Source organism: Bombina bombina, chromosome 4 (genome assembly GCF_027579735.1).
Source record: "Bombina bombina isolate aBomBom1 chromosome 4, aBomBom1.pri, whole genome shotgun sequence".
In the NCBI taxonomy this organism is placed as follows: domain Eukaryota; kingdom Metazoa; phylum Chordata; class Amphibia; order Anura; family Bombinatoridae; genus Bombina; species Bombina bombina.
In genome coordinates this window covers 1,091,116,805-1,091,143,786 of record NC_069502.1, presented here as the reverse complement: position 1 = coordinate 1,091,143,786, position 26,982 = coordinate 1,091,116,805, and the positions used below count along the sequence as shown (strand labels likewise).

The window sequence follows — 26,982 nt, the reverse complement described above, 5'->3', positions numbered from 1 at the left end:
AAAGGATAATATCCTATGAATCCTGACTTTACTCCATGAGTAACCCTTGGATTCACACCAATGAAGATATTTACACCATATCTTATGATAGATTTTCCTGGTGACAGGCTTTCGAGCCTGAATTAAGGTATCAATGACCAACTCGGAGAAACCACGTTTTGATAAAATCAAGCGTTTAATCTCCAAGCAGTCAGCGGCAGAGAAATTAGATTTGGATGTTTGAATGGGCCTTGGAGTAGAATTATCTTTGAAACCTCCAACATTGCCAGGGGGGTTCTTGTCCCCCCCAATGGTTGATATAGGCTACAGTCGTGATATTGTCCGACTGATATCTGATGAACCTGACCGCAACTAGTTGAGGCCAAGCCTGAAGAGCATTGAATATCGCTCTCAGTTCCAGAATGTTTATCGGAAGGAGGGCTTCCTCCTGAGTCCACGAACCCTGAGCCTTCAGGGAGTTCCAGACTGCAACCCAGCCCAGAAGGCTGGCATCTGTTGTGACTATAGTCCAATCTGGCCTGCGGAAACTCATTCCCCTGGACAGATGGACCCGAGAGAACCACCAGAGAAGAGAATCCCTGGTCTCTTGATCAATATTTAGCAGAGAGGACATCTGTGTAATCCCCATTCCACTGAATGAGCATGCAAAGTTGCAGTGGTCTGAGATGTAGGCGGGCAAACGGAACTATGTCCATTGCCGCTACCATTAGGCCGATTACTTCCATACACTGAGCCACTGACGGCCGAGAAGTGGAATGAAGAGCAAGGCAGGAAGTTAGAAGCTTTGATAACCTGACCTCTGTCAGAAAAATTTTCATTTCTACTGAATCTATCAGTGTTCCTAGGAAGGAAACTCTTGTGAGAGGGGAGAGAGAACTTTTTTCTTCGTTCACCTTCCACCCGTGAGACCTCAGAAAAGCCAGAACAATGTCCGTATGGGACTTGGCGATTTGAAAAGTCGACACCTGTATCAGAATGTCGTCTAGGTAAGGAGCCACTGCTATGCCCCGTGGCCTTAGAACCGCCAGTAGGGACCCTAGAACCTTCGTAAAGATTCTTGGTGCCGTGGCTAACCCGAAGGGAAGAGCCACAAACTGGTAATGCCCGTCTAAGAAGGCGAACCTGAGGAACTGATGATGATCTCTGTGAATAGGAATGTGGAGATAAGCATCCTTTAAGTCCACGGTAGTCATATATTGACCCTCCTGGATCATAGGGAGGATGGTTCGGATAGTCTCCATCTTGAAGATCCAAGATTGGTCTGAAAGTTCCCTCTTTTTTGTGAACTATAAACAGATTTGAATAGAAGCCCTGCCCCTGTTCCTCCCTTGGAACTGGGTGGATCACTCCCATAACCAACAGGTCTTGAACACAACGTAAGAATGCCTCTCTCTTTATCTGGTTTACAGATAATTGTGAGAGATGAAATCTCCCCTTTGGAGATGAAGCTTTGAAGTCCAGAAGATATCCCTGGGAAACAATCTCTAATGCCCAGGGATCCTGGACGTCTCTTGCCCAAGCCTGGGTGAAGAGAGAATTTGCCCCCCCACTAGATCCGGTCTCGGATCGGGGGCTACTCCTTCATGCTGTCTTAGAGGCAGCCGCAGGTTTCTTGGCCTGCTTCCCCTTATTCCAAGCCTGGTTAGATCTCCAGACTGGGCGAAATTTCCCTCTTGTTTTGTATTAGAGGAAACTGAAGCTGCGCCACTCTTGAAGTTTCGAAAGGAACGAAAATTATTCTGTTTGGTCCTTAACTTATTGGACCTATCCTGAGGAAGGGCGTGACCTTTTACTCCAGTAATATCAGAAATGATATCCTTCAGACCGGGCCCGAATAGGGTCTGTCCATTGAAGGGGATGTTAAGAAGCTTAGATTTTGAAGTAACGTCTGCTGACCAGGACTTAAGCCATAGCGCCCTACGCGCCAAAATGGCAAAACCTGAATTCTTAGCCGTTAGCTTGGCTAAATGACAAATGGCGTCAGAAATAAAGGAGTTAGCTAACTTAAGAGCTTTAATCCTGTCTAGAATATCGTCTAACGGGGTCTCCACCTGTAGAACCTCTTCAAGAGACTCAAACCAAAAAGCCGCTGCAGCAGTAACTGGGGCAATGCATGCAAGAGGCTGGAGAATAAAACCTTGATGTATAAAATTTTTCTTAAGGAGACCCTCCAATTTTTTTATCCATAGGATCTAGGAAAGCACAACTGTCCTCGACGGGGATAGTTGTACGCTTAGCTAGGGTGGAGACTGCTCCCTCCACCTTAGGAACCGTCTGCCACAAGTCTCATATGGTGGCATCTATGGGAAATATCTTTTTAAAAGCAGGAGGGGGAAAGGACGGCACACCTGGTCTATCCCATTCCTTCGTAATAATTTCCGAAAACCTCTTAGGGACTGGAAAAACATCGGTGTAAACAGGTACTGCAAAGTATTTGTCCATTTTACACAATTTCTCTGGAACCACAATGGGGTCACAGTCATCCAAAGTCGCTAAAACCTCCCTAAGCAATAAGCGGAGGTGTTCAAGCTTAAATTTAAACGATGTCATCTCAGAATCAGACTGAAGTAACGCCTTCCCTGAGTCTGAAATGTCACCCACAGATAGAAGCTCACCTGCCTCGGCTTCTGAGCATTGTGTGGGTATATCGGACACAGGCAATAAAGCGTCAGAAAGCTCTGTATTAATTCTAGCCCCAGAGCTGTCTCACTTTCCTTGTAGCCCTGGCAGTTTGGAGAATACCTCTGTGAGGGTAGCATTCATAACTGCCGCCATGTCCTGTAAGGTAAAAGATTTAGACGCGCTAGATGTACTTGGCGTCACTTGAGCGGGAGTTATAGGTTCTGACACATGGGGAGAGTTAGATGGCATAATCTCCCTCTTTTTAGTCAGAGAATCCCCTGGAGATAAATCTTTAAGCGCCATAATATGGTCTTTATAGTTTATAGAAATTTCAGTACATTTGGTACACATTCTAAGAGGGGGTTCCACAATGGCTTCCAAACATATTGAACAAGGAGTTTCCTCTATGTCAGACATGTTTAACAGACTAGTAATGAGACAAGCAAGCTTGGAAAACACTTTAATAAAGGTGAAACAGCAATTAAACAAAAACGTTACTGTGCCTTTAAGAGAAAAACTTAGCACTTAAACTGCAAAACAGTGAAAAAATACATTAAAATCTTTGAAATTTTTACAGTATGTGTAAGGGACTAAAGCTACATTGCACCCACTTGCAAATGGATGATTAACCCCTTAGGCCCCAAACCAGATTGAAAAACGTTAAAAAACGTTAAAAACCAATTGAGCACCATGCCACAGCTCTGCTGAGGCTCCTACCTGCCCTTAAATACGATTTTGTGCAGAAATTACCCCTTCAAAATGGTTCTCAGATGCCAGAGGACTCTTCTAGGGAAGCTGGATGTCTCAGTCTGTATTAAAACTGCACAGTTAGAGTGCTAAAATAGGCCCCTCCCACCATGTACTGGATGTCAGAGGGGCCTTAAGAAAATACTCCTGGGAGTATCTGACTAGCCATGTGGAAACTAGGCCCCAAATAAAGACTTATCTCCCTCAGAGAAAAAACGTCCTATTTATGAAATCATGTAAACGTTTTGTCCCTAAGCAATATGAATATTAACATGAGTATTACCCTGTTATGTAAGCATGATCCCAGTCGCTGTTAAATCACTGCATCAGGCTTACCTCAAATACACAAGGCTCTGTCAGCATTTTCTAGAACTTATTCCTCTCTCTAGAAATAAAAATACTGAACATACCTCAAAGCAGGTAATCTGCAGGCCGTTCCCCCAACTGAAGTTTTCCCATATTCATCAGTTATGTGTGAGAACAGCAATGGACCTTAGTTACAAACCGCTAAGATCATCAAATCTCCAGGCAGAATTCTTCTTCTAATTTCTGCCTGAGAGAAAAACAGTACAACGCCGGTACCGTTTAAAAATAACAAACTCTTGATTGAAGGTAAAACTACACTAAGTCACCACATATCTCTTGATACTTCCTTTCTTGTCGAGAGTTGCAAGAGAATGACTGGGGGTGGCAGTTAGGGGAGGAGCTATATAGACAGCTCTGCTGTGGGTGTCCTCTTGCAACTTCCTGTTGGGAAGGAGAATATCCCACAAGTAATGGATGAACCCGTGGACTGGATACACTTTACAAGAGAAATTGTTATTGTTTAAAAAGATAGATAACGTCTTTACTACCCATTCCACAGTTTTGCACAACCAACATTGTTATATTAATATACTTTATAACATTTAAACCTCTACATTTCTGCCTGTTTCAAAGACTCTCTTGACAGCCTCTTAATCACATGCTTTTGTATTTGCTTTTCCCAAAAGGAGACTGATAGTTCATGTGGGCCATATAGATAACAATGTGTTCACGCCTGGGGAGTTATTTAAAGGGACATTATACACTCTATTTTTCTTTGCATAAATGTTTTGTAGATGATCCATTTATATAGCCCATACAGGTTTTTTTGTTGTTGCTTATTTTTAAATAACATTGCTCTGATTTTCAGACTCCTAACCAAGCCCCAAAGTTTTAAGCGAATACAGACATATACCTACTGCAGCTTGCTCCTGTTTGTGTAGAGAGTCTTTTCATATGCAGAGGAAGGGGGAGAGGGGTAGTGTCTTATTTCCACTTAAAGTGGGTTTTCTCAATACCTTTTTAACAGAGCTAAATTGGGAGCTTCTAAGTAAGTTTTTAAACCGTTTTATACTGGATTTTTATATTAAGTATCTGTGCATATTATTCTTTATAGTAGTGTCTATTACATGCAGTTATATGAAAATTAGTGTATACTGTCCCTTTAAGAGTTAGCACAGCACAGTACTAAATGCAAGTCAATAAATAATAAATAAAATGTCATGTGATCAGGGGGCTGGCTGAAGATGCTTAGATGCAAGGTAATCACACAGAGGTAAAAAATATATTAATATAACTGTGTTATTATCTATCTTTTAAAACAATAAAATTGTAGACTGTCCCTTTAATATCTCTACTGGCTGTCAAACTCAGGTTTAAAACTGTGACTTGACTTCCCTATGTTTAGAATAAAAAGTGTTTTCCCTAAAAAAATTAAATCTAAACTTCCATTTCAAAGAATTATTAAAACTTAACTTTTTAGCCATTCCATTTAATATATTTAAATTTGTAAACCACTCTGATACTGTCACAAAAAATATTTAAAGGGGCAATGTAACTTAATAAGATATTACATTTAAAAAAAAATTTAAATATTTTAATATTTTGCTCAGATCAGGAACAGAAATCACACGTTACCCTTGAGTTTACTGGGATGTTCTCAGATTGTTACACTAGAAGACAATGGCAGATAAATATATTAAAAGGGATATGACTTTCATTTAATACAGATTTTTCTTGTGTGAAAACTAGATTTACACAGAGCATTTCAAATACTAAATTAATCTGTAACTATAACAATGATTTCATGACCTCTTAATATTTGTATTTTGTGGTTGCTCTAGTGGGTTGCACTTTTACAGTATTTATTTCCTGCTTTCATTACAAACTGAACATATTTCCCTCTCCGTACTCGTTTAACAAGGTGTAACCTGTCTGGCATACTCAAGCCTGCTGACCTCATTGTGTAGGCATGGTTTTTGGTGCTATCACAGAATCAATGCACTCTAATTCCTACAAGCGAATATATTTGGTGTTGGAATGGTGCATAAAATATACATTGGTACTGTAATATTAAACACAGTCATTTCTCTAAGCACATTTGCAAAAGCTAATAGTTAATAATTTAGAAGATCTTTTATTTAACAGCCATCTACAATAAAAATACTAATAAAAAAAATGAAGCAAAACAAAATCACTAGCTTAGTTGATTAAGAAAGAAAAACAGAATGTTAACGGTTAATCAGAAAGCAATTGAAAAGGTATTTTAAGAAGTAATTAGATTACCGTAACATTTCATTAAGTAGGAATAAGCAGTTTCTTTTTCAGGAAAATCTGGGATAATTTCAAGTATACTGGTGATTGCTTCTGGCTGCAGAATGAGGAGAGAAAACTTTGTATTTAAAACGGTATTAAATTAAACGCGTACAAATAATAAAAAAAAATTGCAACTAATTACTAGAAAGGGTACAACACACTACAGTAATAATTAAAAACACTTTAATGCTTAAAATAGGGTGACTAAATATATAAAGTTAATGTAAATTTAGATCATAAAGTGCCCGTTTTAAAAATCTAATTAAAAACAGGGACACTTCAATGCATCGAAATGTACATTTCACTCGTGTTGTGAAAACACTTACCTTTTAATCTTGACAGCCGCTGCATCGCTTCCCCCGCCCGTCGCAAAGCCTCTTCCTGGGTCTAAAAGGAGGAATCCAGCTTCATCCAATCACGGGGTTGAATCAGACACCGATTCCCCCGGGGGGAAGCAGTGATTGGAGGATGACCGATCCGTCATTTCTGACGTATGAAGAGGCTTGCGACGACCGGAGAATCGCCGGAGCGGCTATCAAGATTAAAAGGTAAGTATTTTCACAACACGAGTGAAATGTAAATTTTGATGAATTAAAGTGCCCCTTTTAAAAACTGGGCACTTTATCACCTACATTCACTTTAACCCCTTAATAACCACAGCACTTTTCCATTTTCTGTCCGTTTGGGACCAAGGCTATTTTTATATTTTTGCGGTGTTTGTGCTTAGCTGTAATTTTCCTCTTACTCATTTACTGTACCCACACATATTATATACCGTTTTTTTCGCCATTAAATGGACTTTCTAAAGATACCAATATTTTCATCATATCATATATAATTACTATAATTTACTATAAAAAAATATATATAAAATATGAGGAAAAAATGGAAACAGAAACTCTTTTTCTAACTTTGACCCCCATAATCTGTTACACATCTACAACCACCAGAAAACACCCATGCTAAATAGTTTCTAAATTTTGTCCTGAGTTTAGAAATACCCATTGTTTACATGTTCTTTGCTTTTTTAAGGCAATAAATACAAGTTGCACTTTGCTATTTCCAAACCGAATTTTTCAAAATTAGCGCTAGTTACATTGGAACACTGATATCTTTCAGGAATCCCTGAATATCCCTTGACATGTATATATTTTTTTTTAGTAGACATCCCAAAGTATTGATCTAGGCCCATTTTGATATATTTCATGCCACCATTTCACCGCCAAATGCGATCAAATAATCTTTTTTTATCCCTTTTTCACAAACTTTAGGTTTCTCACTGAAATTATTTACAAACAACTTGTGCAATTATGGCACAAATGGTTGTAAATGCTTCTCTGGGATCCCCTTTGTTAAAAAATAGCATATATATATGGCTATGGCATTGCTTTTTGGTAATTAGAAGGCCGCTAAATGCTGCTGTGCATCACACGTGTATTATGGCTAGCAGTGAAGAGGTTAATTAGGAAACTTGTAGGGAGCTTGCAGGGTTAATTTTAGCTTTAGTGTAGAGATCAGCCTCCCACCTGACACATCCCACCCCCTGATCCCTCCCAAACAGCTCTCTTCCCTCCCCCACTCCACAATTGTCCCCGCCATCTTAAGTACTGGCAGAAAGTTAATCTTTTAATTTTGTTTTAAAAACAGAATTTATGCTTACCTGATAAATTACTTTCTCCAACGGTGTGTCCGGTCCACGGCATCATCCATAACTTGTGGGAATATTCTCTTCCCCAACAGGAAATGGCAAAGAGCACAGCAAAAGCTGTCCATATAGCCCCTCCCAGGCTCCGCCCCCCCATTCATTCGACCGACGGTTAGGAGAAAAAAAGGAGAAACTATAGGGTGCCGTGGTGACTGTAGTGTATAGAGAAATACATTTTTCAAACCTGATTAAAAAACCAGGGCGGGCCGTGGACCGGACACACCGTTGGAGGAAGTAATTTATCAGGCAAGCATAAATTCTGTTTTCTCCAACATTGGTGTGTCCGGTCCACGGCGTCATCCATAACTTGTGGGAACCAATACCAAAGCTTTAGGACACGGATGAAGGGAGGGAGCCAATCAGGTTACCTAAACAGAAGGCACCACGGCTTGCAAAACCTTTCTCCCAAAAATAGCCTCCGAAGAAGCATAAGTATCAAATTTGTAGAATTTGGCAAAAGTGTGCAGAGAAGACCAAGTCGCTGCCTTACATATCTGATCAACAGAAGCCTCGTTCTTGAAGGCCCATGTGGAAGCCACAGTCCTAGTAGAGTGAGCTGTGATTCGTTCAGGAGGCTGCCGTCCAGCAGTCTCATAAGCCAATCGGATGATGCTTTTCAGCCAGAAAGAAAGAGAGGTAGCAGTAGCTTTTTGTCCTTTCCTCTTACCAGAATAAACGACAAACAAAGAAGAAGTTTGTCTGAAATCCTTTGTTGCTTCTAAATAGAACTTTAAAGCACGGACTACATCTAAATTGTGTAACAAACGTTCCTTCTTTGAAACTGGATTCGGACACAAAGAAGGAACAACTATTTCCTGGTTAATATTCTTGTTGGAAACAACTTTTGGAAGAAAACCAGGCTTGGTACGCAAAACAACCTTATCTGAATGGAACACCAGATAGGGTGGATCACACTGCAAAGCAGATAATTCAGAAACTCTTCTAGCAGAAGAAATAGCAACCAAAAACAGAACTTTCCAAGATAGTAACTTGATATCTATGGAATGTAAGGGTTCAAACGGAACCCCTTGAAGAACTGAAAGAACTAAATTTAGACTCCAGGGAGGAGTCAAGGGTCTGTAAACAGGCTTGATTCTGACCAAAGCCTGTACAAAAGCTTGTACATCTGGCACAGCTGCCAGTCGTTTGTGTAACAAGACAGATAAAGCAGAAATCTGTCCTTTTAGAGAACTCGCTGACAATCCCTTATCCAAACCTTCTTGGAGAAAGGAGAGGATTTTAGGAATTTTAATCTTACTCCAGGAGAATCCCTTGGATTCATAGCAACAGATATATATTTTCCATATTTTATGGTAAATCTTTCTAGTCACAGGTTTTCTGGCTTGGACCAGAGTATTTATCACTGAATTTGAAAACCCACGCTTGGATAAAATCAAACGTTCAATTTCCAAGCAGTCAGCTGCAGAGAAACTAGATTTGGATGTTCGAATGGACCTTGTACTAGAAGATCCTGTCTCAAAGGCAGCTTCCATGGTGGAGCCAATGTCATATTCACCAGGTCTGCATACCAAGTCCTGCACGGCCACGCAGGAGCTATCAGAATTACCGAGGCCTTCTTCTGTTTGATCCTGGCTACAAGCCTGGGAAGGAGAGGGAACGGTGGAAACGCATAAGCTAGGTTGAACGACCAAGGCGCCACTAATGCATCCACTAGAGTCGCCTTGGGATCCCTGGATCTGGACCCGTAGCAAGGAACCTTGAAGTTCTGACGAGACGCCATCAGATCCATGTCTGGAATGCCCCATAATTGAGTCAACTGGGCAAACACCTCCGGGTGGAGTTCTCACTCCCCCGGATGAAAAGTCTGACGACTCAGATAATCCGCCTCCCAGTTGTCTACTCCTGGGATGTGGATTGCAGATAGGTGGCAGGAGTGATCCTCCGCCCATTTGATGATTTTGGATACCTCTCTCGTCGCCAAGGAACTCCTTGTTCCACCCTGATGGTTGATGTAAGCTACAGTCGTCATGTTGTCTGACTGGAATCTTATGAATCCGGCCTTCGCTAGTTGAGGCCAAGCCCGGAGAGCATTGAATATTGCTCTCAGTTCCAGGATGTTGATCGGGAGAAGAGACTCTTCCCGAGACCATAAACCCTGAGCTTTCAGGGAATCCCAGACCGCGCCCCAGCCTAATATACTGGCGTCGGTCGTGACAATGACCCACTCTGGTCTGCGGAAACTCATTCCCTGAGACAGGTGATCCTGGGACAACCACCAACGGAGTGAGTCTCTGGTCATCTGGTCTACTTGAATCTTTGGAGACAAGTCTGTATAGTCCCCATTCCACTGCTTGAGCATGCACAGTTGTAATGGTCTTAGATGAATTTGAGCAAAAGGAACTATGTCCATTGCTGCAACCATCAACCCTACTACTTCCATGCACTGAGCTATGGAAGGCTGCAGAATAGAGTGAAGAACTTGACAAGCGTTTAGAAGCTTTGACTTTCTGACTTCTGTCAGGAAGATCTTCATTTCTAAAGAATCTATTATTGTTCCCAAAAAGGGAACTCATGTCGACGGAGACAGTGAACTCTTTTATACGTTCACCTTCCACCCGTGAGATCTGAGAAAGGCTAGAACAATGTCTGTATGAGCCTTTGCTTTGGAAAGAGACGACGCTTGGATTAGAATGTCGTCCAGATAAGGTGCCACTGCAATACCCCTTGGTCTTAGAACCGCTAGAAGGGACCCGAGCACCTTTGTGAAAATTCTTGGAGCAGTGGCTAGCCCGAATGGGAGAGCCACGAACTGATAATGTTTGTCCAGAAAGTCGAACCTTAGGAACTGATGATGATCTTTGTGGATAGGAATATGTAGATACGCATCCTTTAAATCCACGGTAGTCATAAATTGACCCTCCTGGATTGTAGGTAAAATTGTTCGAATGGTTTCCATTTTGAACGATGGAACTCTGAGAAATTTGTTTAGAATTTTTAAATCCAGAATTGGTCTGAAAATTCCCTCTTTTTTGGGAACTACAAACAGATTTGAGTAAAACCCCTGACCTTGTTCCACAGTTGGAACTGGGTGTATCACTCCCATCTTTAACAGGTCTTCTACACAATGTAAGAATGCCTGTCTCTTTATTTGGTTTGAAGATAAGTGAGACATGTGGAACCTTCCCCTTGGGGGTAGTTCCTTGAATTCTAGAAGATAACCCTGAGAGACTATTTCTAGTGCCCAGGGATCCTGAACATCTCTTGCCCAAGCCTGAGCAAAGAGAGAGAGTCTGCCCCCTACTAGATCCGGTCCCGGATCGGGGGCTACTCCTTCATGCTGTCTTGGTAGCAGCAGCAGGCTTCTTGGCCTGTTTACCCTTGTTCCAGCCTTGCATTGGTTTCCAAGCTGGTTTAGTCTGGGAAGCGTTACCCTCTTGTCTAGAGGCTGCAGAGTTGGAAGCCGGTCCGTTCCTGAAATTGCGAAAGGAACGAAAATTGGACTTATTCTTAGCCTTGAAAGGTCTATCTTGTGGGAGGGCATGGCCCTTTCCCCCAGTGATGTCTGAAATAATCTCTTTCAATTCTGGCCCAAAAAGGGTCTTACCTTTGAAAGGGATATTAAGCAATTTTGTCTTGGAAGATACATCCGCCGACCAAGACTTTAGCCAGAGCGCTCTGCGCGCCACAATTGAAAACCCTGAATTTTTCGCCGCTAACCTCGCTAACTGCAAAGCGGCGTCTAAAATAAAGGAATTAGCTAACTTAAGTGCGTGAATTCTGTCCATGACTTCCTCATACGGAGTCTCCCTACTGAGCGACTTTTCCAGTTCCTCGAACCAGAACCACGCCGCTGTAGTGACAGGAATAATGCACAAAATAGGTTGGAAACAGAAATAGGAGGAAACCTTGCTGTACAAAAATCTTTTTAAGCAAACCCTCCAATTTTTTATCCATAGGATCTTTGAAAGCACAATTGTCCTCAATGGGAATGGTCGTGCGCTTGGCTAGTGTAGAAACCGCCCCCTCGACCTTAGGGACTGTTTGCCATAAGTCCTTCCTGGGGTCGACCATAGGGAACAATTTCTTAAATATAGGAGGAGGGACAAAAGGTATGCCTGGCTTCTCCCACTCCTTATTCACTATGTTCGCCACCCGTTTAGGTATCGGAAAGGCATCAGGGTGCACCGGGACCTCTAGGAACTTGTCCATCTTGCACAATTTTTCTGGGATGACCAGACTGTCACAATCATCCAGAGTAGATAGCACCTCCTTAAGTAATGCGCGGAGATGCTCTAATTTAAATTTAAATGTCACAACATCAGGTTCTGCCTGCTGAGAAATTCTTCCTGTATCAGAAATTTCTCCATCTGACAAACCCTCCCTCACTGCCACTTCAGACTGGTGTGAGGGTATGACAGAAAAATTATCATCAGCGCCCTCCTGCTCTACAGTGTTTAAAACAGAGCAATCACGCTTTCTCTGAAATGCTGGCATTTTGGATAAAATATTAGCTATGGAGTTATCCATTACTGCCGTCAATTGTTGCATAGTAACAAGCATTGGCGCGCTAGAAGTACTAGGGGTCGCCTGCGCGGGCATAACTGGTATAGACACAGAAGGAGATGATGTAGAACTCTCTCTACTTCCTTCATCTGAGGAATTATCCTGGGCAACCTTACTATTTGTGACAGTACTGTCCTTACTATGTTTGGACGCTATGGCACAATTATCACATATATTTGAAGGGGGAAAATAAACAATCGATTTAGCCCTTAAGAGTGTCCACCAGTTAATAGCCCATAATAAGCCCTTTATTCTTTCTAAGTCTAAGAAAATGGCTTACCGATCCCCATGAGGGAAAAATGACAGCCTTCCAGCATTACACAGTCTTGTTAGAAAAATGGCTAGTCATACCTTGAGCAGAAAAGTCTGCAAACTGTTCCCCCCAACTGAAGTTCTCTCAGCTCAACAGTCCTGCGTGGGAACAGCCATTGATTTTAGTTACTGCTGCTAAAATCATACTCCTCTTTTAAACAGAACTCTTCATCTCTTTCTGTTTCAGAGTAAATAGTACATACCAGCACTATTTTAAAATAACAAACTCGTGATAGAAGAATAAAAAACTACAACTAAACACCACATACTCTTCACCATCTCCGTGGAGATGCTACTTGTTCAGAGCGGCAAAGAGAATGACTGGGGGGGCGGAGCCTGGGAGGGGCTATATGGACAGCTTTTGTTGTGCTCTTTGCCATTTCCTGTTGGGGAAGAGAATATTCCCACAAGTTATGGATGACGCTGTGGACCGGACACACCAATGTTGGAGAAATTGTAAGCTTATTTACATATGCTGCTGTGTAGGATACCCTCTTAGCCCCCAACCTCCTTGATCCCCCTCAAACAGCTCTCTAACCCTTCCCCTCTAACTTATTAGGAGCCATCTTGGGTACTGGCAGCAGACTGCCAGCACCCAGTTTACAAAAGAAAGATTTAATTTTTATTTTTTCTGTAGTGTAGCTTCCCCCCCCAAAGACCAACCCCCCACCCCCTCCCAGATCCCTTAGATCCTTTTTATTTCCCTCCCCCCTCTCTCCCACTGTTCTTACAAATATTTTCTGTAGTGTAGTGGTTCCCACCAGCTCCCGCCCCCATGCACGCGCCCGCCCCCCGATGTCTGGTGCAGAGAGGGGTGCAGAGAGGGCCACAGAGTGGCTCTCTCTGCATCGGAGGGGTAAGAACGGTTATTGCAGGATGCCTCGATATCGAAGCATCACTGCAATAACCGGAAAGCGGCTAGAAGCGATCAGGATCGCTTCCACCACTTTCCAAGTCAGACGACGTGCAGGGTACATCCTTGGTTGTTAATTGTATTTTCTTGGAGGATGTACCCTGCACGTCGTCGGTCGTTAAGAGGTTAACATAGTATAGAGTAATACCCATAAACATAACTGTGTGTTTAGAGACATTAAAGTACAAAATTAATTTTCATGGTGTAGACACTATATGGCAGCAGTTTTGCAACAATGTTATAAATTAGCAGGAGCACTAGATGGCAGCACTATTTCCTGTCAGGGAGTGCTTCAGGCATGTGCACGCTACCTACCTAGGTATCCCTTTAACAAAGAATAACATGAGAACTAAACAAATTTGATAATAGAAGTAAATTGGAAACTTTTTAAAAATTGTATTCTCTATCTAAATAATGAAAGAACATTTTGGGGTATACTGTCCCTTTCATACTTTATGTCAACAGTGTTATATATTGTTGCAAATACAGCTGCCTTCCATAGAGTACTAAAGACATGCACGCAAATTGTAAAGTTATGTAAAATGACATGCTGTGTTTCAATCATGAACGTTACATTTTTACTTTAATGGTTTCAATGCAGATCAAGAAGTTCTCTAAAATACTATCTTCAACAGATGGAATTTCTTCTATATACAAAAAATAAATATGTTTGTGCGTATGTGTGTGTGTATATATATATATATATATATATATATATATATATATATATCAGTGCACTTCTCTCTATACGTTCTAGTCTCCCTATGGGAAAAAGGGGCAACCAGACGTGGACTCCTTGCTCTGTGTGTTTAGAGGAATATGGCTACACTTCACTGATGAGGCCCAATGAAGGCCGAAACGATTGTCTGGGGTTGCTGTGTTCCTTGTTCAGAGAGGAATTGCCTGGTATTTTGGTGCTGGACTGACCGTAATAGGCGGGATCAGACTGATTTACTACAGGAAAGTTCTACTCTGTGAAAAGCATTACTAGGCTAAAAGAAGCTGCACCCAGGTGGTAAATCGCCATAGAGAGGCTAACAATGGTATTGAGCCGGTTGTTAGTTTCTCTCTCTCTCTAATATAAATAGTTTTTCTTTTTCCAACCTACATAAAAAAAAAATGGACATAATGGGCAGGACTAGAACTTTCCACCAACTCCAAACCAGTAAGACATTTTTGTGAAGCAGCAGAAACAGGTAAAGCTTAAACTTGCAGAAGCTTTTGGATTCTCTAAAAGCTGCATTACCTAAGAACCCCAGAGTTGTTGAAGTGTAGTTAAGTAAGCCTGTTTAATGGGACTTGTATTCATTCTGCAAATAACTGTTTGACATACATAAGAATGACCCTTTGTCCAGCTTTTTTGCACAAACAAATTTGCTCTTCAGGAAAACAAAAAACAGATTTGTGATACAAATGATATATTTGATGATCCCTTTTTTGATCATTGACTGTATTCCTGTACACTCACAAGCTAGTTACATCTCCAATCATGGAGACACAGACAGCTTTTTCACTGTGCTACCATTGTAATGGTAAACATTATAGAAATATTTGAGAATCCACTAAACCTTGATGCAGAGCATTTAACATGTACAAGCAACTTCTATGTAGACTGAAATATCAACCAATACGACTTTTAAACAGTCAATTGTTTGACCTTAAAGGGATATGAAGCTCAAAAAATTGTCTTTTGTGATTCACTATTTAAAAAAAGTTTCCTATTTACTTTGAGGAAAGAGTGAAATGGCAGAAGAAGAAAAAATTGTATTGAACCTCCAAAGCACCACCAATGTATCCATTAGCTCCGCCTGAGGATCCCTGAACTACGACCCAATAATGGGTAACCAGGAATAGAGACGGGACGTCCAGATTCTCATTCGGTGCCCCCTTACTTATACAAATATCCTAAAACCCCTCGGATGGAGAACTTATCCCTAAGTAAAGGGAATGTCTGAAGAGAACATTCGTCCCGGAAGACCACACCCGGAGAGTGGATCACTGACAGCGAGCAGTAATGGGACTCCGCCCACTACCCAACCCGAGATATCACCCTTGCCACTAGGGTATCTCTCGTTCTCAGAAGTAGATCCAAGCCACCAAGTGTAAAAGGCTGGCTAGATCCCTACACTGGGATGAACCCATATACCAAACCCTCAGAGCCAAAAGATTGCCTGAAGATCCAAAAGAAAAATGGGAGGGGTATAAGGTTAAATTGGCATCCAGGGAACTAACCTGGCGCCTACACCAGAGAACTCTGGTCTAGATCCATCATCGAGGAAGACAGATGAAATCCCTAAAAGTCTTCTATCAGACGAGACGATGGTAATTAAACCAGAATCGTCAAGACAAGGGAAGCTACTGATAAATCTATATCTGGTCCCTGCCAAAATGAACTCCAGATCTTAAAAAAAATTCTAGGATTAGAAGCGAGGTTAAAAAGAAAATACTGAAAGAGCTGGTCCTTAAGAATCGGAATTTCCCAACAGAGGAATGAAAAAGAAAGATATCCTTCCTCGACAGTGATCCTGCACTGTTCCTCTCGAACAAAAGGTAGAGAGGACCTTATATTTTTCCCCTAAAAGGAGGTGACATGATAAGCTTTGCTTAAGTACCATAGAAGCAAAAAAGGACGGGAGATCCCTCCCTATTTTGGACCCCGAAAACAACAGCGTTTTGAAAATATTCCAAACCTCACACTGAGATAAGATACCGGGGCAATGACTCCAAAAGAGAACAAAAACCTGCATCCACCTGAAAGGCTTCCCTCTCTTTGTCAGAAAGACAGAATCAAGAGAAGGAAAAACTGCCCTGGAAGGTTGGAAGTGAAGTCGACCTCTATATAAGGAGCGCCTATCCAAAAACAGGTCCCTCCAGTGATCTAGGACAGAAGGACCTGCTCTGCCTGGACCTATTCCAGGACTGATTCAGCCCCAAACACCACCTGAATAGTACAGGTCAACATGGTAAAACCGCAAAATTAACTCCTTCTCTCAAGCAGATTGAAAGAGTAACACCTGAAGTTCCAACCTATGGAACTAGAAGTCTGTAAATAATGCAGACAAAGAAGTATAAGCGCCAATGGCTTAAGTCTGTCTCGAAAATATTGAGGGAACCATCACCTCAAACTGTGACCGAGATGCTTCCAAAAGAAGTCTCCAGAAAATGTGACAACCTAAATTGTCATAATATAAATATCCCATATGGCGAAACGTCTTCCTAAAAAGAGTTTCCTCAATAACCAAGAGCACTAAGAAAAAAACATTTTTAAACGGAATAGAAAGGTAATCGGTAGGCACACAAAAAAGTGATAGCCGAAAAGGAATGTGCACGACACAGACCCCCCTATAGAGCTCGGAACTGGGATTCTAAAATAAAATAAAAAATAAACAGACGGGAAAGGACAGGATCTCCATCCTTTTCCACCCGTCTAATCAAGATCGCTATCTGATTTAGAGAACTGAGATTTGACTGGCAGATCAGTACTAGGAATCTCTAACATCGCCAAAACTTCTCTCAGAAGCAAGCACAGGCGTGCCATTCTAAATTGAAATGCTAAATCCTCTACATTCAGAGGAATAAAATCATCAGACTCCAACCCTGGAGGTCCTACCTCTGAAGCCTCAGAGGGAACCGCATCCCCAGATGACTGATCGGATATAATTGTCAATTTACACAACAGTCCCTGGGCAGGAGTGCATGGATTAACCCTTTGTTTGCACGAAGAGGCGAAATCGCTAAGGCAGTACAGATGGCCATGCGGAACTGCGCAGTAACATTGGGTGGAAAAAAAAAACCTTCAGGCGAAGGATCAGCGGTACCCGGGAAACTTCATGTGTAGGAACAGAAGATTCTAGGGAACACACCTCACGGGACAAGGAATCCTCAGAGTCGGAAGGCTCAGTGGTCTCTAACATCTCAACATTGGTTGATGAGAACACCCTGTTACGGCATACGGAACATAATTGAGAGGGCTGGACTACCCGGGCCTCCTCACAATATACACATGTATCGAAATCTATATTATAGGGATCCCCCTCTAAAATATCAGAATCCCCCATAATTTGTCTAATTTAAAATTATAGAAAAAAAACAACTGGCACCTTATACCCCCCAATGGCTGGGGCACTCACCACCTTCTATAACCCAGACAGATAGAGAAAATTTACTCCTCTCTGTAGACACTCGTTCAGGAATAGGAAATGGAAAAACTTGACCACTCCCGGTCATACGGTGCATCATGCAGGACCGCCCCTCCTAAGGAAAAGCATGCCAGCTCTCAAATATGAATAATACAAAAATAAATAAAAAAACTGTACATTCCGTATCAGCCTATGAGCCCAAACGTCTCCTACACATAAAGCAGCCGAAATCACAAAAATATGCATAAAAATCTCACTGTTCAATGATCCCCCTCAGGAGATATGAACCCTTGATTCTATAAAGATAAAAGGAGTCCCACTGTGACCCTGTCTTCTATCGTTAACATATGTATAACAAATGAAATGATCTTACAGGAATCTATGCTGTGGAACAGAAACACGGTCCTTCAAGTTTGACGGACTGTAGCATCGCTTCTGACATGGACTCGAGTAAAAGAAAAGCAGGCAGTGAAACTCATCAACGTCGATTGCTTAGGAGCTGTTAAACTTGAGTCTGGATGGATTCCTAGAAAGACTCTCCCTGCATTTCTAGACTGTAAATCATCAATGCTCTCACTGAGAAGCTGACAAGACTACTTAAAACTCCAGTCCCATCTCGAAGGGTAGATAACCTTCCTAAGGAACTACTCAGAAATCTTCCGACACTTCTGTGCCAACCTCCTGTGATGAAAGGCAAAGAATGACTGGGGGATGATGAGGGAAGTGGGGGAGGTATTTAAGCCTTTGGTTGGGGTGTCTTTGCCTCCTCCTGGTGACAAGGTTAATTATTTTCCACAAGTAAGGAATGCAGCTGTGGACTCTCCCTGTATTAAGAAGGAAATAACTGTCTTAATAAAGGGTGGGGTTGTGGACTCTCCACATCCGGAAAGAAAGAAATGTATCAGGTAAGCATAGATTTTGTTTTCTTTCCTAAGATATGGAGAGTCCACAACGTCATTCAATTACTAGTGGGAACCAATACCCAAGCTAGAGGACACAGAATGAACAGGGAGGGAGAACAAGACAGGCAGAGCTAAACAGAAGGCACCACCACTTGGAAGAACCTTTCTCCCAAAAGAGGCCTCAGCCGAGGCAAAAGTATAAAATTTGTAAAATTTGTAAAAAGTATGCAGAGAGGACCAAGTTGCAGCCTTGCAAATCTGTTCAACAGAAGCTTCATTTTTGAAAGCCCAAGAAGAGGAGACAGCCCTAGTGGAATGAGCTGTAATTCTCTCAGAAGGCTGCTGTCCAGCAGTCTCATAAGCAAAACGAATCCTACTTCTCAACCACTTTCCTGGGCAGAAGACTGGCGAAAATCCTTAGTCACCTGTAGGTAGAATTTTATAGCACGCACAAAATCCAAGTTGTGCAACGGACGTTCTTTATGAGAAGGATTGGGACAGAGAGAAGGAACAACAATTTCCTGATTAATATTTCTATCCGAAACCACTTTAGGAAGAAACCCCAATTTAGTACCAAGAACCGCCTTATCCCCATGAAAGATAAGATAAGGCGAATCACACTGCCAAACCGAGAGTTTCGAAATTCTCAGAGCAGAAGAGATAGCAATAAGAAACAAAACCTTTCAAGATAGCAACTTAATATCTATGGAATGCGTTGGCTCAAATGGAGCCTGCTGCAAAACTTTAAGACCAAGATTAAGGCTCCAAGGAGAAGCAACAGGTTTAAACACAAGCCTGATTCTGACCAGGGCCTGACAAAAAGATTGAACATCTGGCACATCCACCAGAAGCTTGTGTAACAAAATGGATAATGTAGAAATCTGACCTTTCAGAGAACTGACTGAGAACACTTTCTCCAGACCTTCCTGGAGAAAAGACAAAATTCTAGGAATCCTGACCCTACTGCAAGAGTAACCCTTAGATTCACACCAATAAAGGTATTAACGCCATAACTTATGGTAAATTTTTCAAGTAACAGGCTTGCGAGCCTGGATCATGGTCTCAATGACCGACTCAGAAAATCCACGCTTAGACAGAACTAAGCGTTCAATCACCCAGCAGACAGCTTTAGAGAAACGAGATTTGGATGGAGGAATGGACCCTAAGTTAGAAGGTCCTTCCTCAGAGACAACCTCCAAGGCGGCCGAGATGACATCTTCTCTAGGTCTGCATACCAGATCCTGCAAGGCCATGCAGGAGCTATTAGAATTACCGATGCTCTCTCTTGTTTGATACGAGCAATAATTTGTGGAAGGAGCGCAAACGGAGGAAGCAGGTATGCTAGAATGAAATCCCAAGGAACCGCCAGAGCATCTATCAGAGCGGCCTGAGTATCTCTTGACCTTAAACCGTACCTTGGAAGCTTGGCGTTCTGCCAAAACACCAGATCCAACTTCGGCACCCCCCATTTGAGGGTTAACATAGAGAACACCTCCGGATGGAGAGCCCACTCCCCAGGATGAAATGTCTGTCTGCTCAGGAAATCCGCTTCCCAGTTGTCCACTCCAGGAATGTGGATGGCAGATAGACAACAATTGTGAGCATATGCCCACTGAACAATCCGTGCCACCTCCTTCATGGCTAAAGAACTCTGAGTTCCTCCCTGGTGGTTGATGTAAGCCACTGAGATGATGTCCGACTGAAACATAATAAACCAGGCTAAAGACAATTGAGGCCAAGCCATCAGACCATTGTAAATCGCTCTCAACTCCAAGATGTTTATGGGGAGAGCAGACTCCTCCAGAGTCCATAGTCCCTGCACCTTTAACGAGTCCCAGACTGCTCCCCAGCCTAGCAGGCTGGCGTCCGTGGTCACAATCACCCAGGAAGGTCTCCGGAAGCATGTGCCCTGAGACAGAGGGTCCTGAGAAAGCCACCATGGGAGAGAGTCTCTTGTCGACTAGTCTAGATCTATCCTCTGAGACAGATCCGAATGGTCTCCATTCCATTGTCTGAGCATGCATAATTGCAGAGCTCTCAAACGGAATCGAGGAAAGGGAATAATGTCCATGGAAGCGACCATCAGACCAATTACCTCCATACATTGAGCCACTGATGGCCAAACAAAAGACTGAAGAGAGAGGCAAAAGGAGAGAAATTTGGAATTTCTGACCTTCTTCAAAAATTTTTTTTCATAGTTAGGGAATCTATTAGGGTCCCTAAGAAAACCACCCTTGTAGCTGAAACAAGGGAACTCTTTTCCAGATTCACTTTCCAACCGAGGGAACGTAGAAAAAAAAACCCAAGATCTCTATATGAGAGTTTGCTTGTTGAAAAGATGGCGCTTGAAGCAATATGTCGTCCATGTATGGCGCCACTGCAATTCCCCGAGATCTGATCACTGCCAAGAAAGCCCCCAGAACCTTTGAGAAAATTCTGGGAGCTGTGGCAAGTCCAAACAGAAGAGCCATAAACGGAAAGTGTTTGTCTAGAAAGGCAAATCTCAGAAATTTGTGATGATCCCTGTGGATGGGAATATCAAGATACGCATCCTTCAGGTCTATGGTCGTCATGAAATGACCCTCTTGGACCAAAGAAAGAATGGAACGAATGGTTTCCATTTTGAAGGACGGCACCCTGAGAAACTTGAGCCACTTTAGGTCTAAAATGGGTTGAAAAGTTCCCTCTTTTTTGGGAACCACAAACAGATTTGAATAGAATCCTAGACCCTGTTCCCTTACTGGAACAATCACTCCCAGGGAAGAAAGGTTCTGAACACAGTTCAAGAATGTCTCTCTTTTAACCTGATCTGCAGATAACCTTGAGAGGTGGAATCTGCCCCTGGAAGAGAAAGTTTTGAATTTTATTTTGTAACCCTTAGATACTATGTCCACAGCCCAAGGATCTGGGACATTTCGTCTCCACACTTATCCAAACAGGGAAAGTCTGCCCCCCACTTGATCTGATCCCGGACGGAGGGCCGACCCTTCATGCTGACTTAGACTCAGCTGAGGGTTTCTTTGATTGCTTCCCCTTATTCCAAGACTGATTGGGCTTCCAAGAAGACATGGACTGCTCCTGCTTGGAAGGGGAAGACTTTTGGACTTTGAAGTTACGAAAGGAATGAAAATTACTTTGACGTCCTTTGAGTATGTTCTTCTTGTCTTGCGGCAGAAAAGACCCTTTTCCATCCGTAATATCAGAAATGATTTCTGCCAGACCAGGTCTGAACAAGGTCTTACCCTTGTAAGGAAGCGCCAGAAGCTTGGACTTATAGGTAACATCAGCTGACCAAGATTTTAGCCACAATGCCCTATGGGCTAGGACAGAGAAGCCAAACATCTTGGCTCCCAGTCTAATAACTTGCATGTTGGCATCAGAAATAAAAGGAATTGGCTAGTTTGAGAGCCTTAAATCCTATCTTGTATCTCCTCTAACAGAGACTCTACTAAAATTGATTTAGACAAGGTGTCGCACCAATAAGATGCCGCACTTGCTACTGTGTCAATACAAACTGCAGGTTGTCATTGAAGACCTTGATGAACATACAGCAATGTGGATAACCAAAACTGGCTTAGAAGTAGCAAATGCCTTTAACAATTATTTTGTCAGATGCTCCACCACCCTGATTGACAAACGAATAAATGGCACGCATCCTGAAGCTACAAATGTGGATCAGGCCCCACTAAAACAGCAAAGACCCAATATAGAAAAGTTCAATTTTAGACCTGTACCCTTCAATGTCATTAAGAAACACCTCAATCTAAAAATGAAAAACCAGTCAGGACCTGATCAAATCCCAGCAATGCTGTTGAAGCTCAGTGCGCCGGCAATTGCTAAGCCTGTTGCAACCCTAATTAACGAATCCTTGGTGTCTGGATACATACCCAAACTCTGGAAAACTGCAAGAGTAGTGCCTATTCATAAAAGTGGGGAGTTAACCTTGGTTTCTAACTATCGTCCTATATCATTGCTCCCTGTATTGTCAAAAATCTTAGAAAAATGCGTCCATACGCAATTATGCGAATATTATCAACTTTCTAACTATCTGACCCCTGATCAATCAGGTTTTAGACCGAATCACTCCACTACAACTGCCCCCCTAAAAGTTTGCAACGACATCCAAACTGGCATGGAACAAGGAGACCTAACTGGAGCTATTTTCCTTGATTTTGCAAAGGCTTTTGACACAGTGGACCATGACCTACTACTTCTCAAACTTAAATACTCTGGTATTGCTGATCTCCCGTTAACCTGGTTTAAGTTATATGTATCGGATCGATCACAATATGTCTCTGTCTCTAACAGTGAATCCCTCCCTCTCCCAGTCACGTGTGGTGTTCCCCAAGGATCCATTCTCGGCCCCCTACTATTCACATTATTTATAAATGATTTGCCTAATGTCTGCAAATCCTCAATTGTACACATGTACGCAGACGACACGGTAATCTATGCAAACAAATCTGATCTGACGCAGCTTGAAGCAGTGCTCCAAGACCAGTTCACAGAGGTAGAAAAGTGGATCTCGAAAAACAAACTCTTCCTAAACACTGACAAAACGGTCACAATGATCTTTGGAACGGGACCTAAAATACAAAAACTACAAAATTCCCATCTTCGCATCAAAACAAAATCCAACTGCACGCTGACCGCAGTCCACTCTTTTAAATACTTAGGTATGTTGTTAGACCCCAATCTATCTTTTGGACTCCACACAGAAAAACTTGCCTCTAAACTTTATCCAAAACTAGGTGCCCTGTACAGAAACAAATCTTGCCTCAGCCCTACAGTAAAGGAAAAACAGAATTTATGCTTACCTGATAAATTACTTTCTCCAACGGTGTGTCCGGTCCACGGCGTCATCCTTACTTGTGGGATATTCTCTTCCCCAACAGGAAATGGCAAAGAGTCCCAGCAAAGCTGGCCATATAGTCCCTCCTAGGCTCCGCCCACCCCAGTCATTCAACCGACGGACAGGAGGAAATATATATAGGACAAACCATATGGTACCGTGGTGACTGTAGTTAGAGAAAATAATTAATCAGACCTGATTAAAAAACCAGGGCGGGCCGTGGACCGGACACACCGTTGGAGAAAGTAATTTATCAGGTAAGCATAAATTCTGTTTTCTCCAACATTGGTGTGTCCGGTCCACGGCGTCATCCTTACTTGTGGGAACCAATACCAAAGCTTTAGGACACGGATGAAGGGAGGGAGCAAATCAGGTTACCTAAACGGAAGGCACCACAGCTTGCAAAACCTCCCAAAAATAGCCTCCGAAGAAGCAAAAGTATCAAATTTGTAAAATTTAGCAAAAGTGTGCAGTGAAGACCAAGTCGCTGCCTTACATATCTGGTCAACAGAAGCCTCGTTCTTGAAGGCCCATGTGGAAGCCACAGCCCTAGTGGAGTGAGCTGTGATTCTTTCAGGAGGCTGCCGTCCGGCAGTCTCGTAAGCCAATCGGATAATGCTTTTAAGCCAAAAGGAAAGAGAGGTAGAAGTCGCTTTTTGACCTCTCCTTTTACCAGAATAAACGACGAACAAGGAAGATGTTTGTCTGAAATCTTTAGTAGCCTCTAAATAGAACTTGAGAGCACGGACAACGTCCAAATTGTGTAACAAACGTTCCTTCTTTGAAACTGGATTCGGACACAAAGAAGGTACAACTATCTCCTGGTTAATATTTTTGTTAGAAACAACTTTAGGAAGAAAACCAGGCTTAGTACGCAAAACCACCTTATCTGCATGGAACACATAGGGCGGAGAACACTGCAGAGCAGATAACTCTGAAACTCTTCTAGCAGAAGAAATTGCAACTAAAAACAAAAAAACTCTTAACCATCTCCGTGGAGATGTTGCCTGTGCAACGGCAAAGAGAATGACTGGGGTGGGCGGAGCCTAGGAGGGACTATATGGCCAGCTTTGCTGGGACTCTTTGCCATTTCCTGTTGGGGAAGAGAATATCCCACAAGTAAGGATGACGCCGTGGACCGGACACACCAATGTTGGAGAAAGATTGTACAGCATATGCTGATGCCTATCTTGGATTATGGGGACATAGTATATGCACCTGCTCAGCAAACTCACCTTAATAAACTAAATACGTTATATAACTCGTTCTGCCGCTTTGTGCTACAATGTAACTACAGGACCCACCATTGTGACATGCTAAAAGAACTAAACTGGCTGTCGCTGGAATCCAGACGCACCCTCCATCTTTCCTGCCTGGTCTTTAAGAGCCTTTCTGGGAAGCTCCCACCCTACCTGAGCAGAATGCTCTCCCCTGCTATTCCCACCTCCTATAACCTCCGATCCAATAACAGCACATTATTTAGCTTGCCTCAATACAAAAAGAAAGCAGCTCGATCCTCCTTTTCCTACAGAGCGCCACAATTATGGAATGACCTCCCTCACACTTTAAAAACTTCCCCAAGCCTAAAATCCTTTAAGAGATCCCTCTATACATATCTCAAAACAGAATGCTCCTGTCATGGTTGATTAAATATTTCGTACCTGCTCTATGCTAAATGTTTGCATATATTGTGTATTATTGTTTTTGTATTTTATTGTACCCTATTGTATCAATGCAATGTTTTGTGATCCCAGGACATACTTGAAAATGAGAGAAATCTCAATGTATCCTTCCTGGTAAAATATTTTATAAATAAATAAATCTTCTTCAAATAAGCTTCCAGTTTTTTGTCCATGGGATCCTTAAAGGAGCAGCTATCCTCTATAGGTATTGTAGTTCATTTAGCCAGAGTAGAAATAGCCCCTTCTACTTTAGGCACCGTGCGCCAAAAATCTTTAATGGAGTCAGCAACAGGAAACACTCATCTACATGTAGTAGAAAGCCAAACCAGTACTGAAACGAGAATCAGTAGAGGTAATGGTATATATAAGAGTATATCGTCGATCTGAAAAGGAAGGTAAGAGATTAATCTCTACGACCGATAACAGAGAACCTATGAAATAGACCCCGTAGAAGGAGATCATTGAATTCAAATAGGCAATACTCTCTTCACATCCCTCTGACATTCACTGCACACTGAGAGGAAAACCGGGCTCCAGCCTGCTGCGAAGCGCATATCAACGTAGAATCTAGCACAAACTTACTTCACCACCACCATGGGAGGCAAAGTTTGTAAAACTGATTTGTGGGTGTGGTGAGGGGTGTATTTATAGGCATTTTGAGGTTTGGGAAACTTTGCCCCTCCTGGTAGGAATGTATATCCCATACATCACTAGCTCATGGACTCTTGCTAATTACATGAAAGAAACATCTTTTTTAAATACAGGAGACGGGGAGAAAGGAATCCCTGGCTTCTCCCATTCCTGTGAAATAATCTCCATCACATGGTCTGGTATAGGAAAAACTTCCACAGAGGAAGGAACATCATAGTATTTATTAAGTTTACTAGACTACTTAGGGTTGACAATGACAGAGTCGTCCAATTCAGCCAATACCTCCTTTAACAGTAAACACAAAGGTTTTCAAGCTAAAATCGTAAAGGGACACTCAGGTTAAATTACATTTTCATGATTCAGATACAGCATGTAATTTTAAACAACTTTCCAATTTACATCTATTAAAAAAAATGTGCACAGTCTTTTATATTTACAATTTTTGAATCACCAGATCCTACTGAGCATGTGCAAGAATTCACAGACTATACATATATGCATTTGTGATTGGTTGATTGCTATCACATGGTACAAGGGAAGTGGAAATATACATAACTTTGAAATTTGTTATAAAAAAAATCTACTACTCATTTGAAGTTCAGACTAAGTGCTATTGCATTGTCTTGCATTTGTTGATTATGCAAATCTAATGTGTTGACTGGTCCTTTAAGTTTACTTCTTCAGTATCAGATGAAGGAATAATACTGTCCGAATCTGAGATTTCACCCTCAAAGGCTACCAACGTATCCTCCTCATCAGACTTATGAGGGAGGGCAACCTGCATAGCAGTAGGTGGAACAGAAACCTTACTATCTGAATGTCTAATTTTCCTCTTGCGTTTTCCCAGCATAGGAAAAGCAGATAATGCCACAGATACTGCAGAAGATACCTGTGCAGCAAAATCTACAGGCAAATAAACTCCTTTAGGAGGCTGACAGGAACTGCAGGGCACTGTATGTGACGCCATAGAGGCTTGGGACGTTTGAGGAGAAAGCTGTGGCATTGCCTAAATAGCATCATCCTGAGAGATATTGGGCTCAGAGGGCAACAATTTATCTTTAATTTGAAGTGTTCTAGATAAGCATGCAGCACAGAATTGCATAGGCAAAAAATTGTGCCTCAAGGCATAACAAGCATTTGTCAAAAGACAGTCTTGGTCCATGTCCATAATACTAAATAAAAAATTCCCCAAGTTGTAGAATTTTTTTAAATACACTGTCACTTTAAGAATTTTTAATACCAGCGCCGCTTAACGGTATGCAAAAATTCTTTAAAGTAATAAACCAATCAGGCCAACTACACCTCAGACAGGCT

The 26,982-nt window shown here is 42.1% G+C and overlaps 1 protein-coding gene across 1 annotated transcript in view; it reads right to left on the bottom strand.

Moving 5' to 3' along the window:
* Window positions 1–26,982, bottom strand: part of LRPPRC (leucine rich pentatricopeptide repeat containing) — a gene marked incomplete in the record, with an annotated part of 877,407 nt that overhangs the window by 10,464 nt on the left and 839,961 nt on the right. The window contains 1 exon segment of the mRNA XM_053712282.1: window positions 5,959–6,043. Within this exon segment, the coding sequence (XP_053568257.1) occupies window positions 5,959–6,043 (85 nt within the window).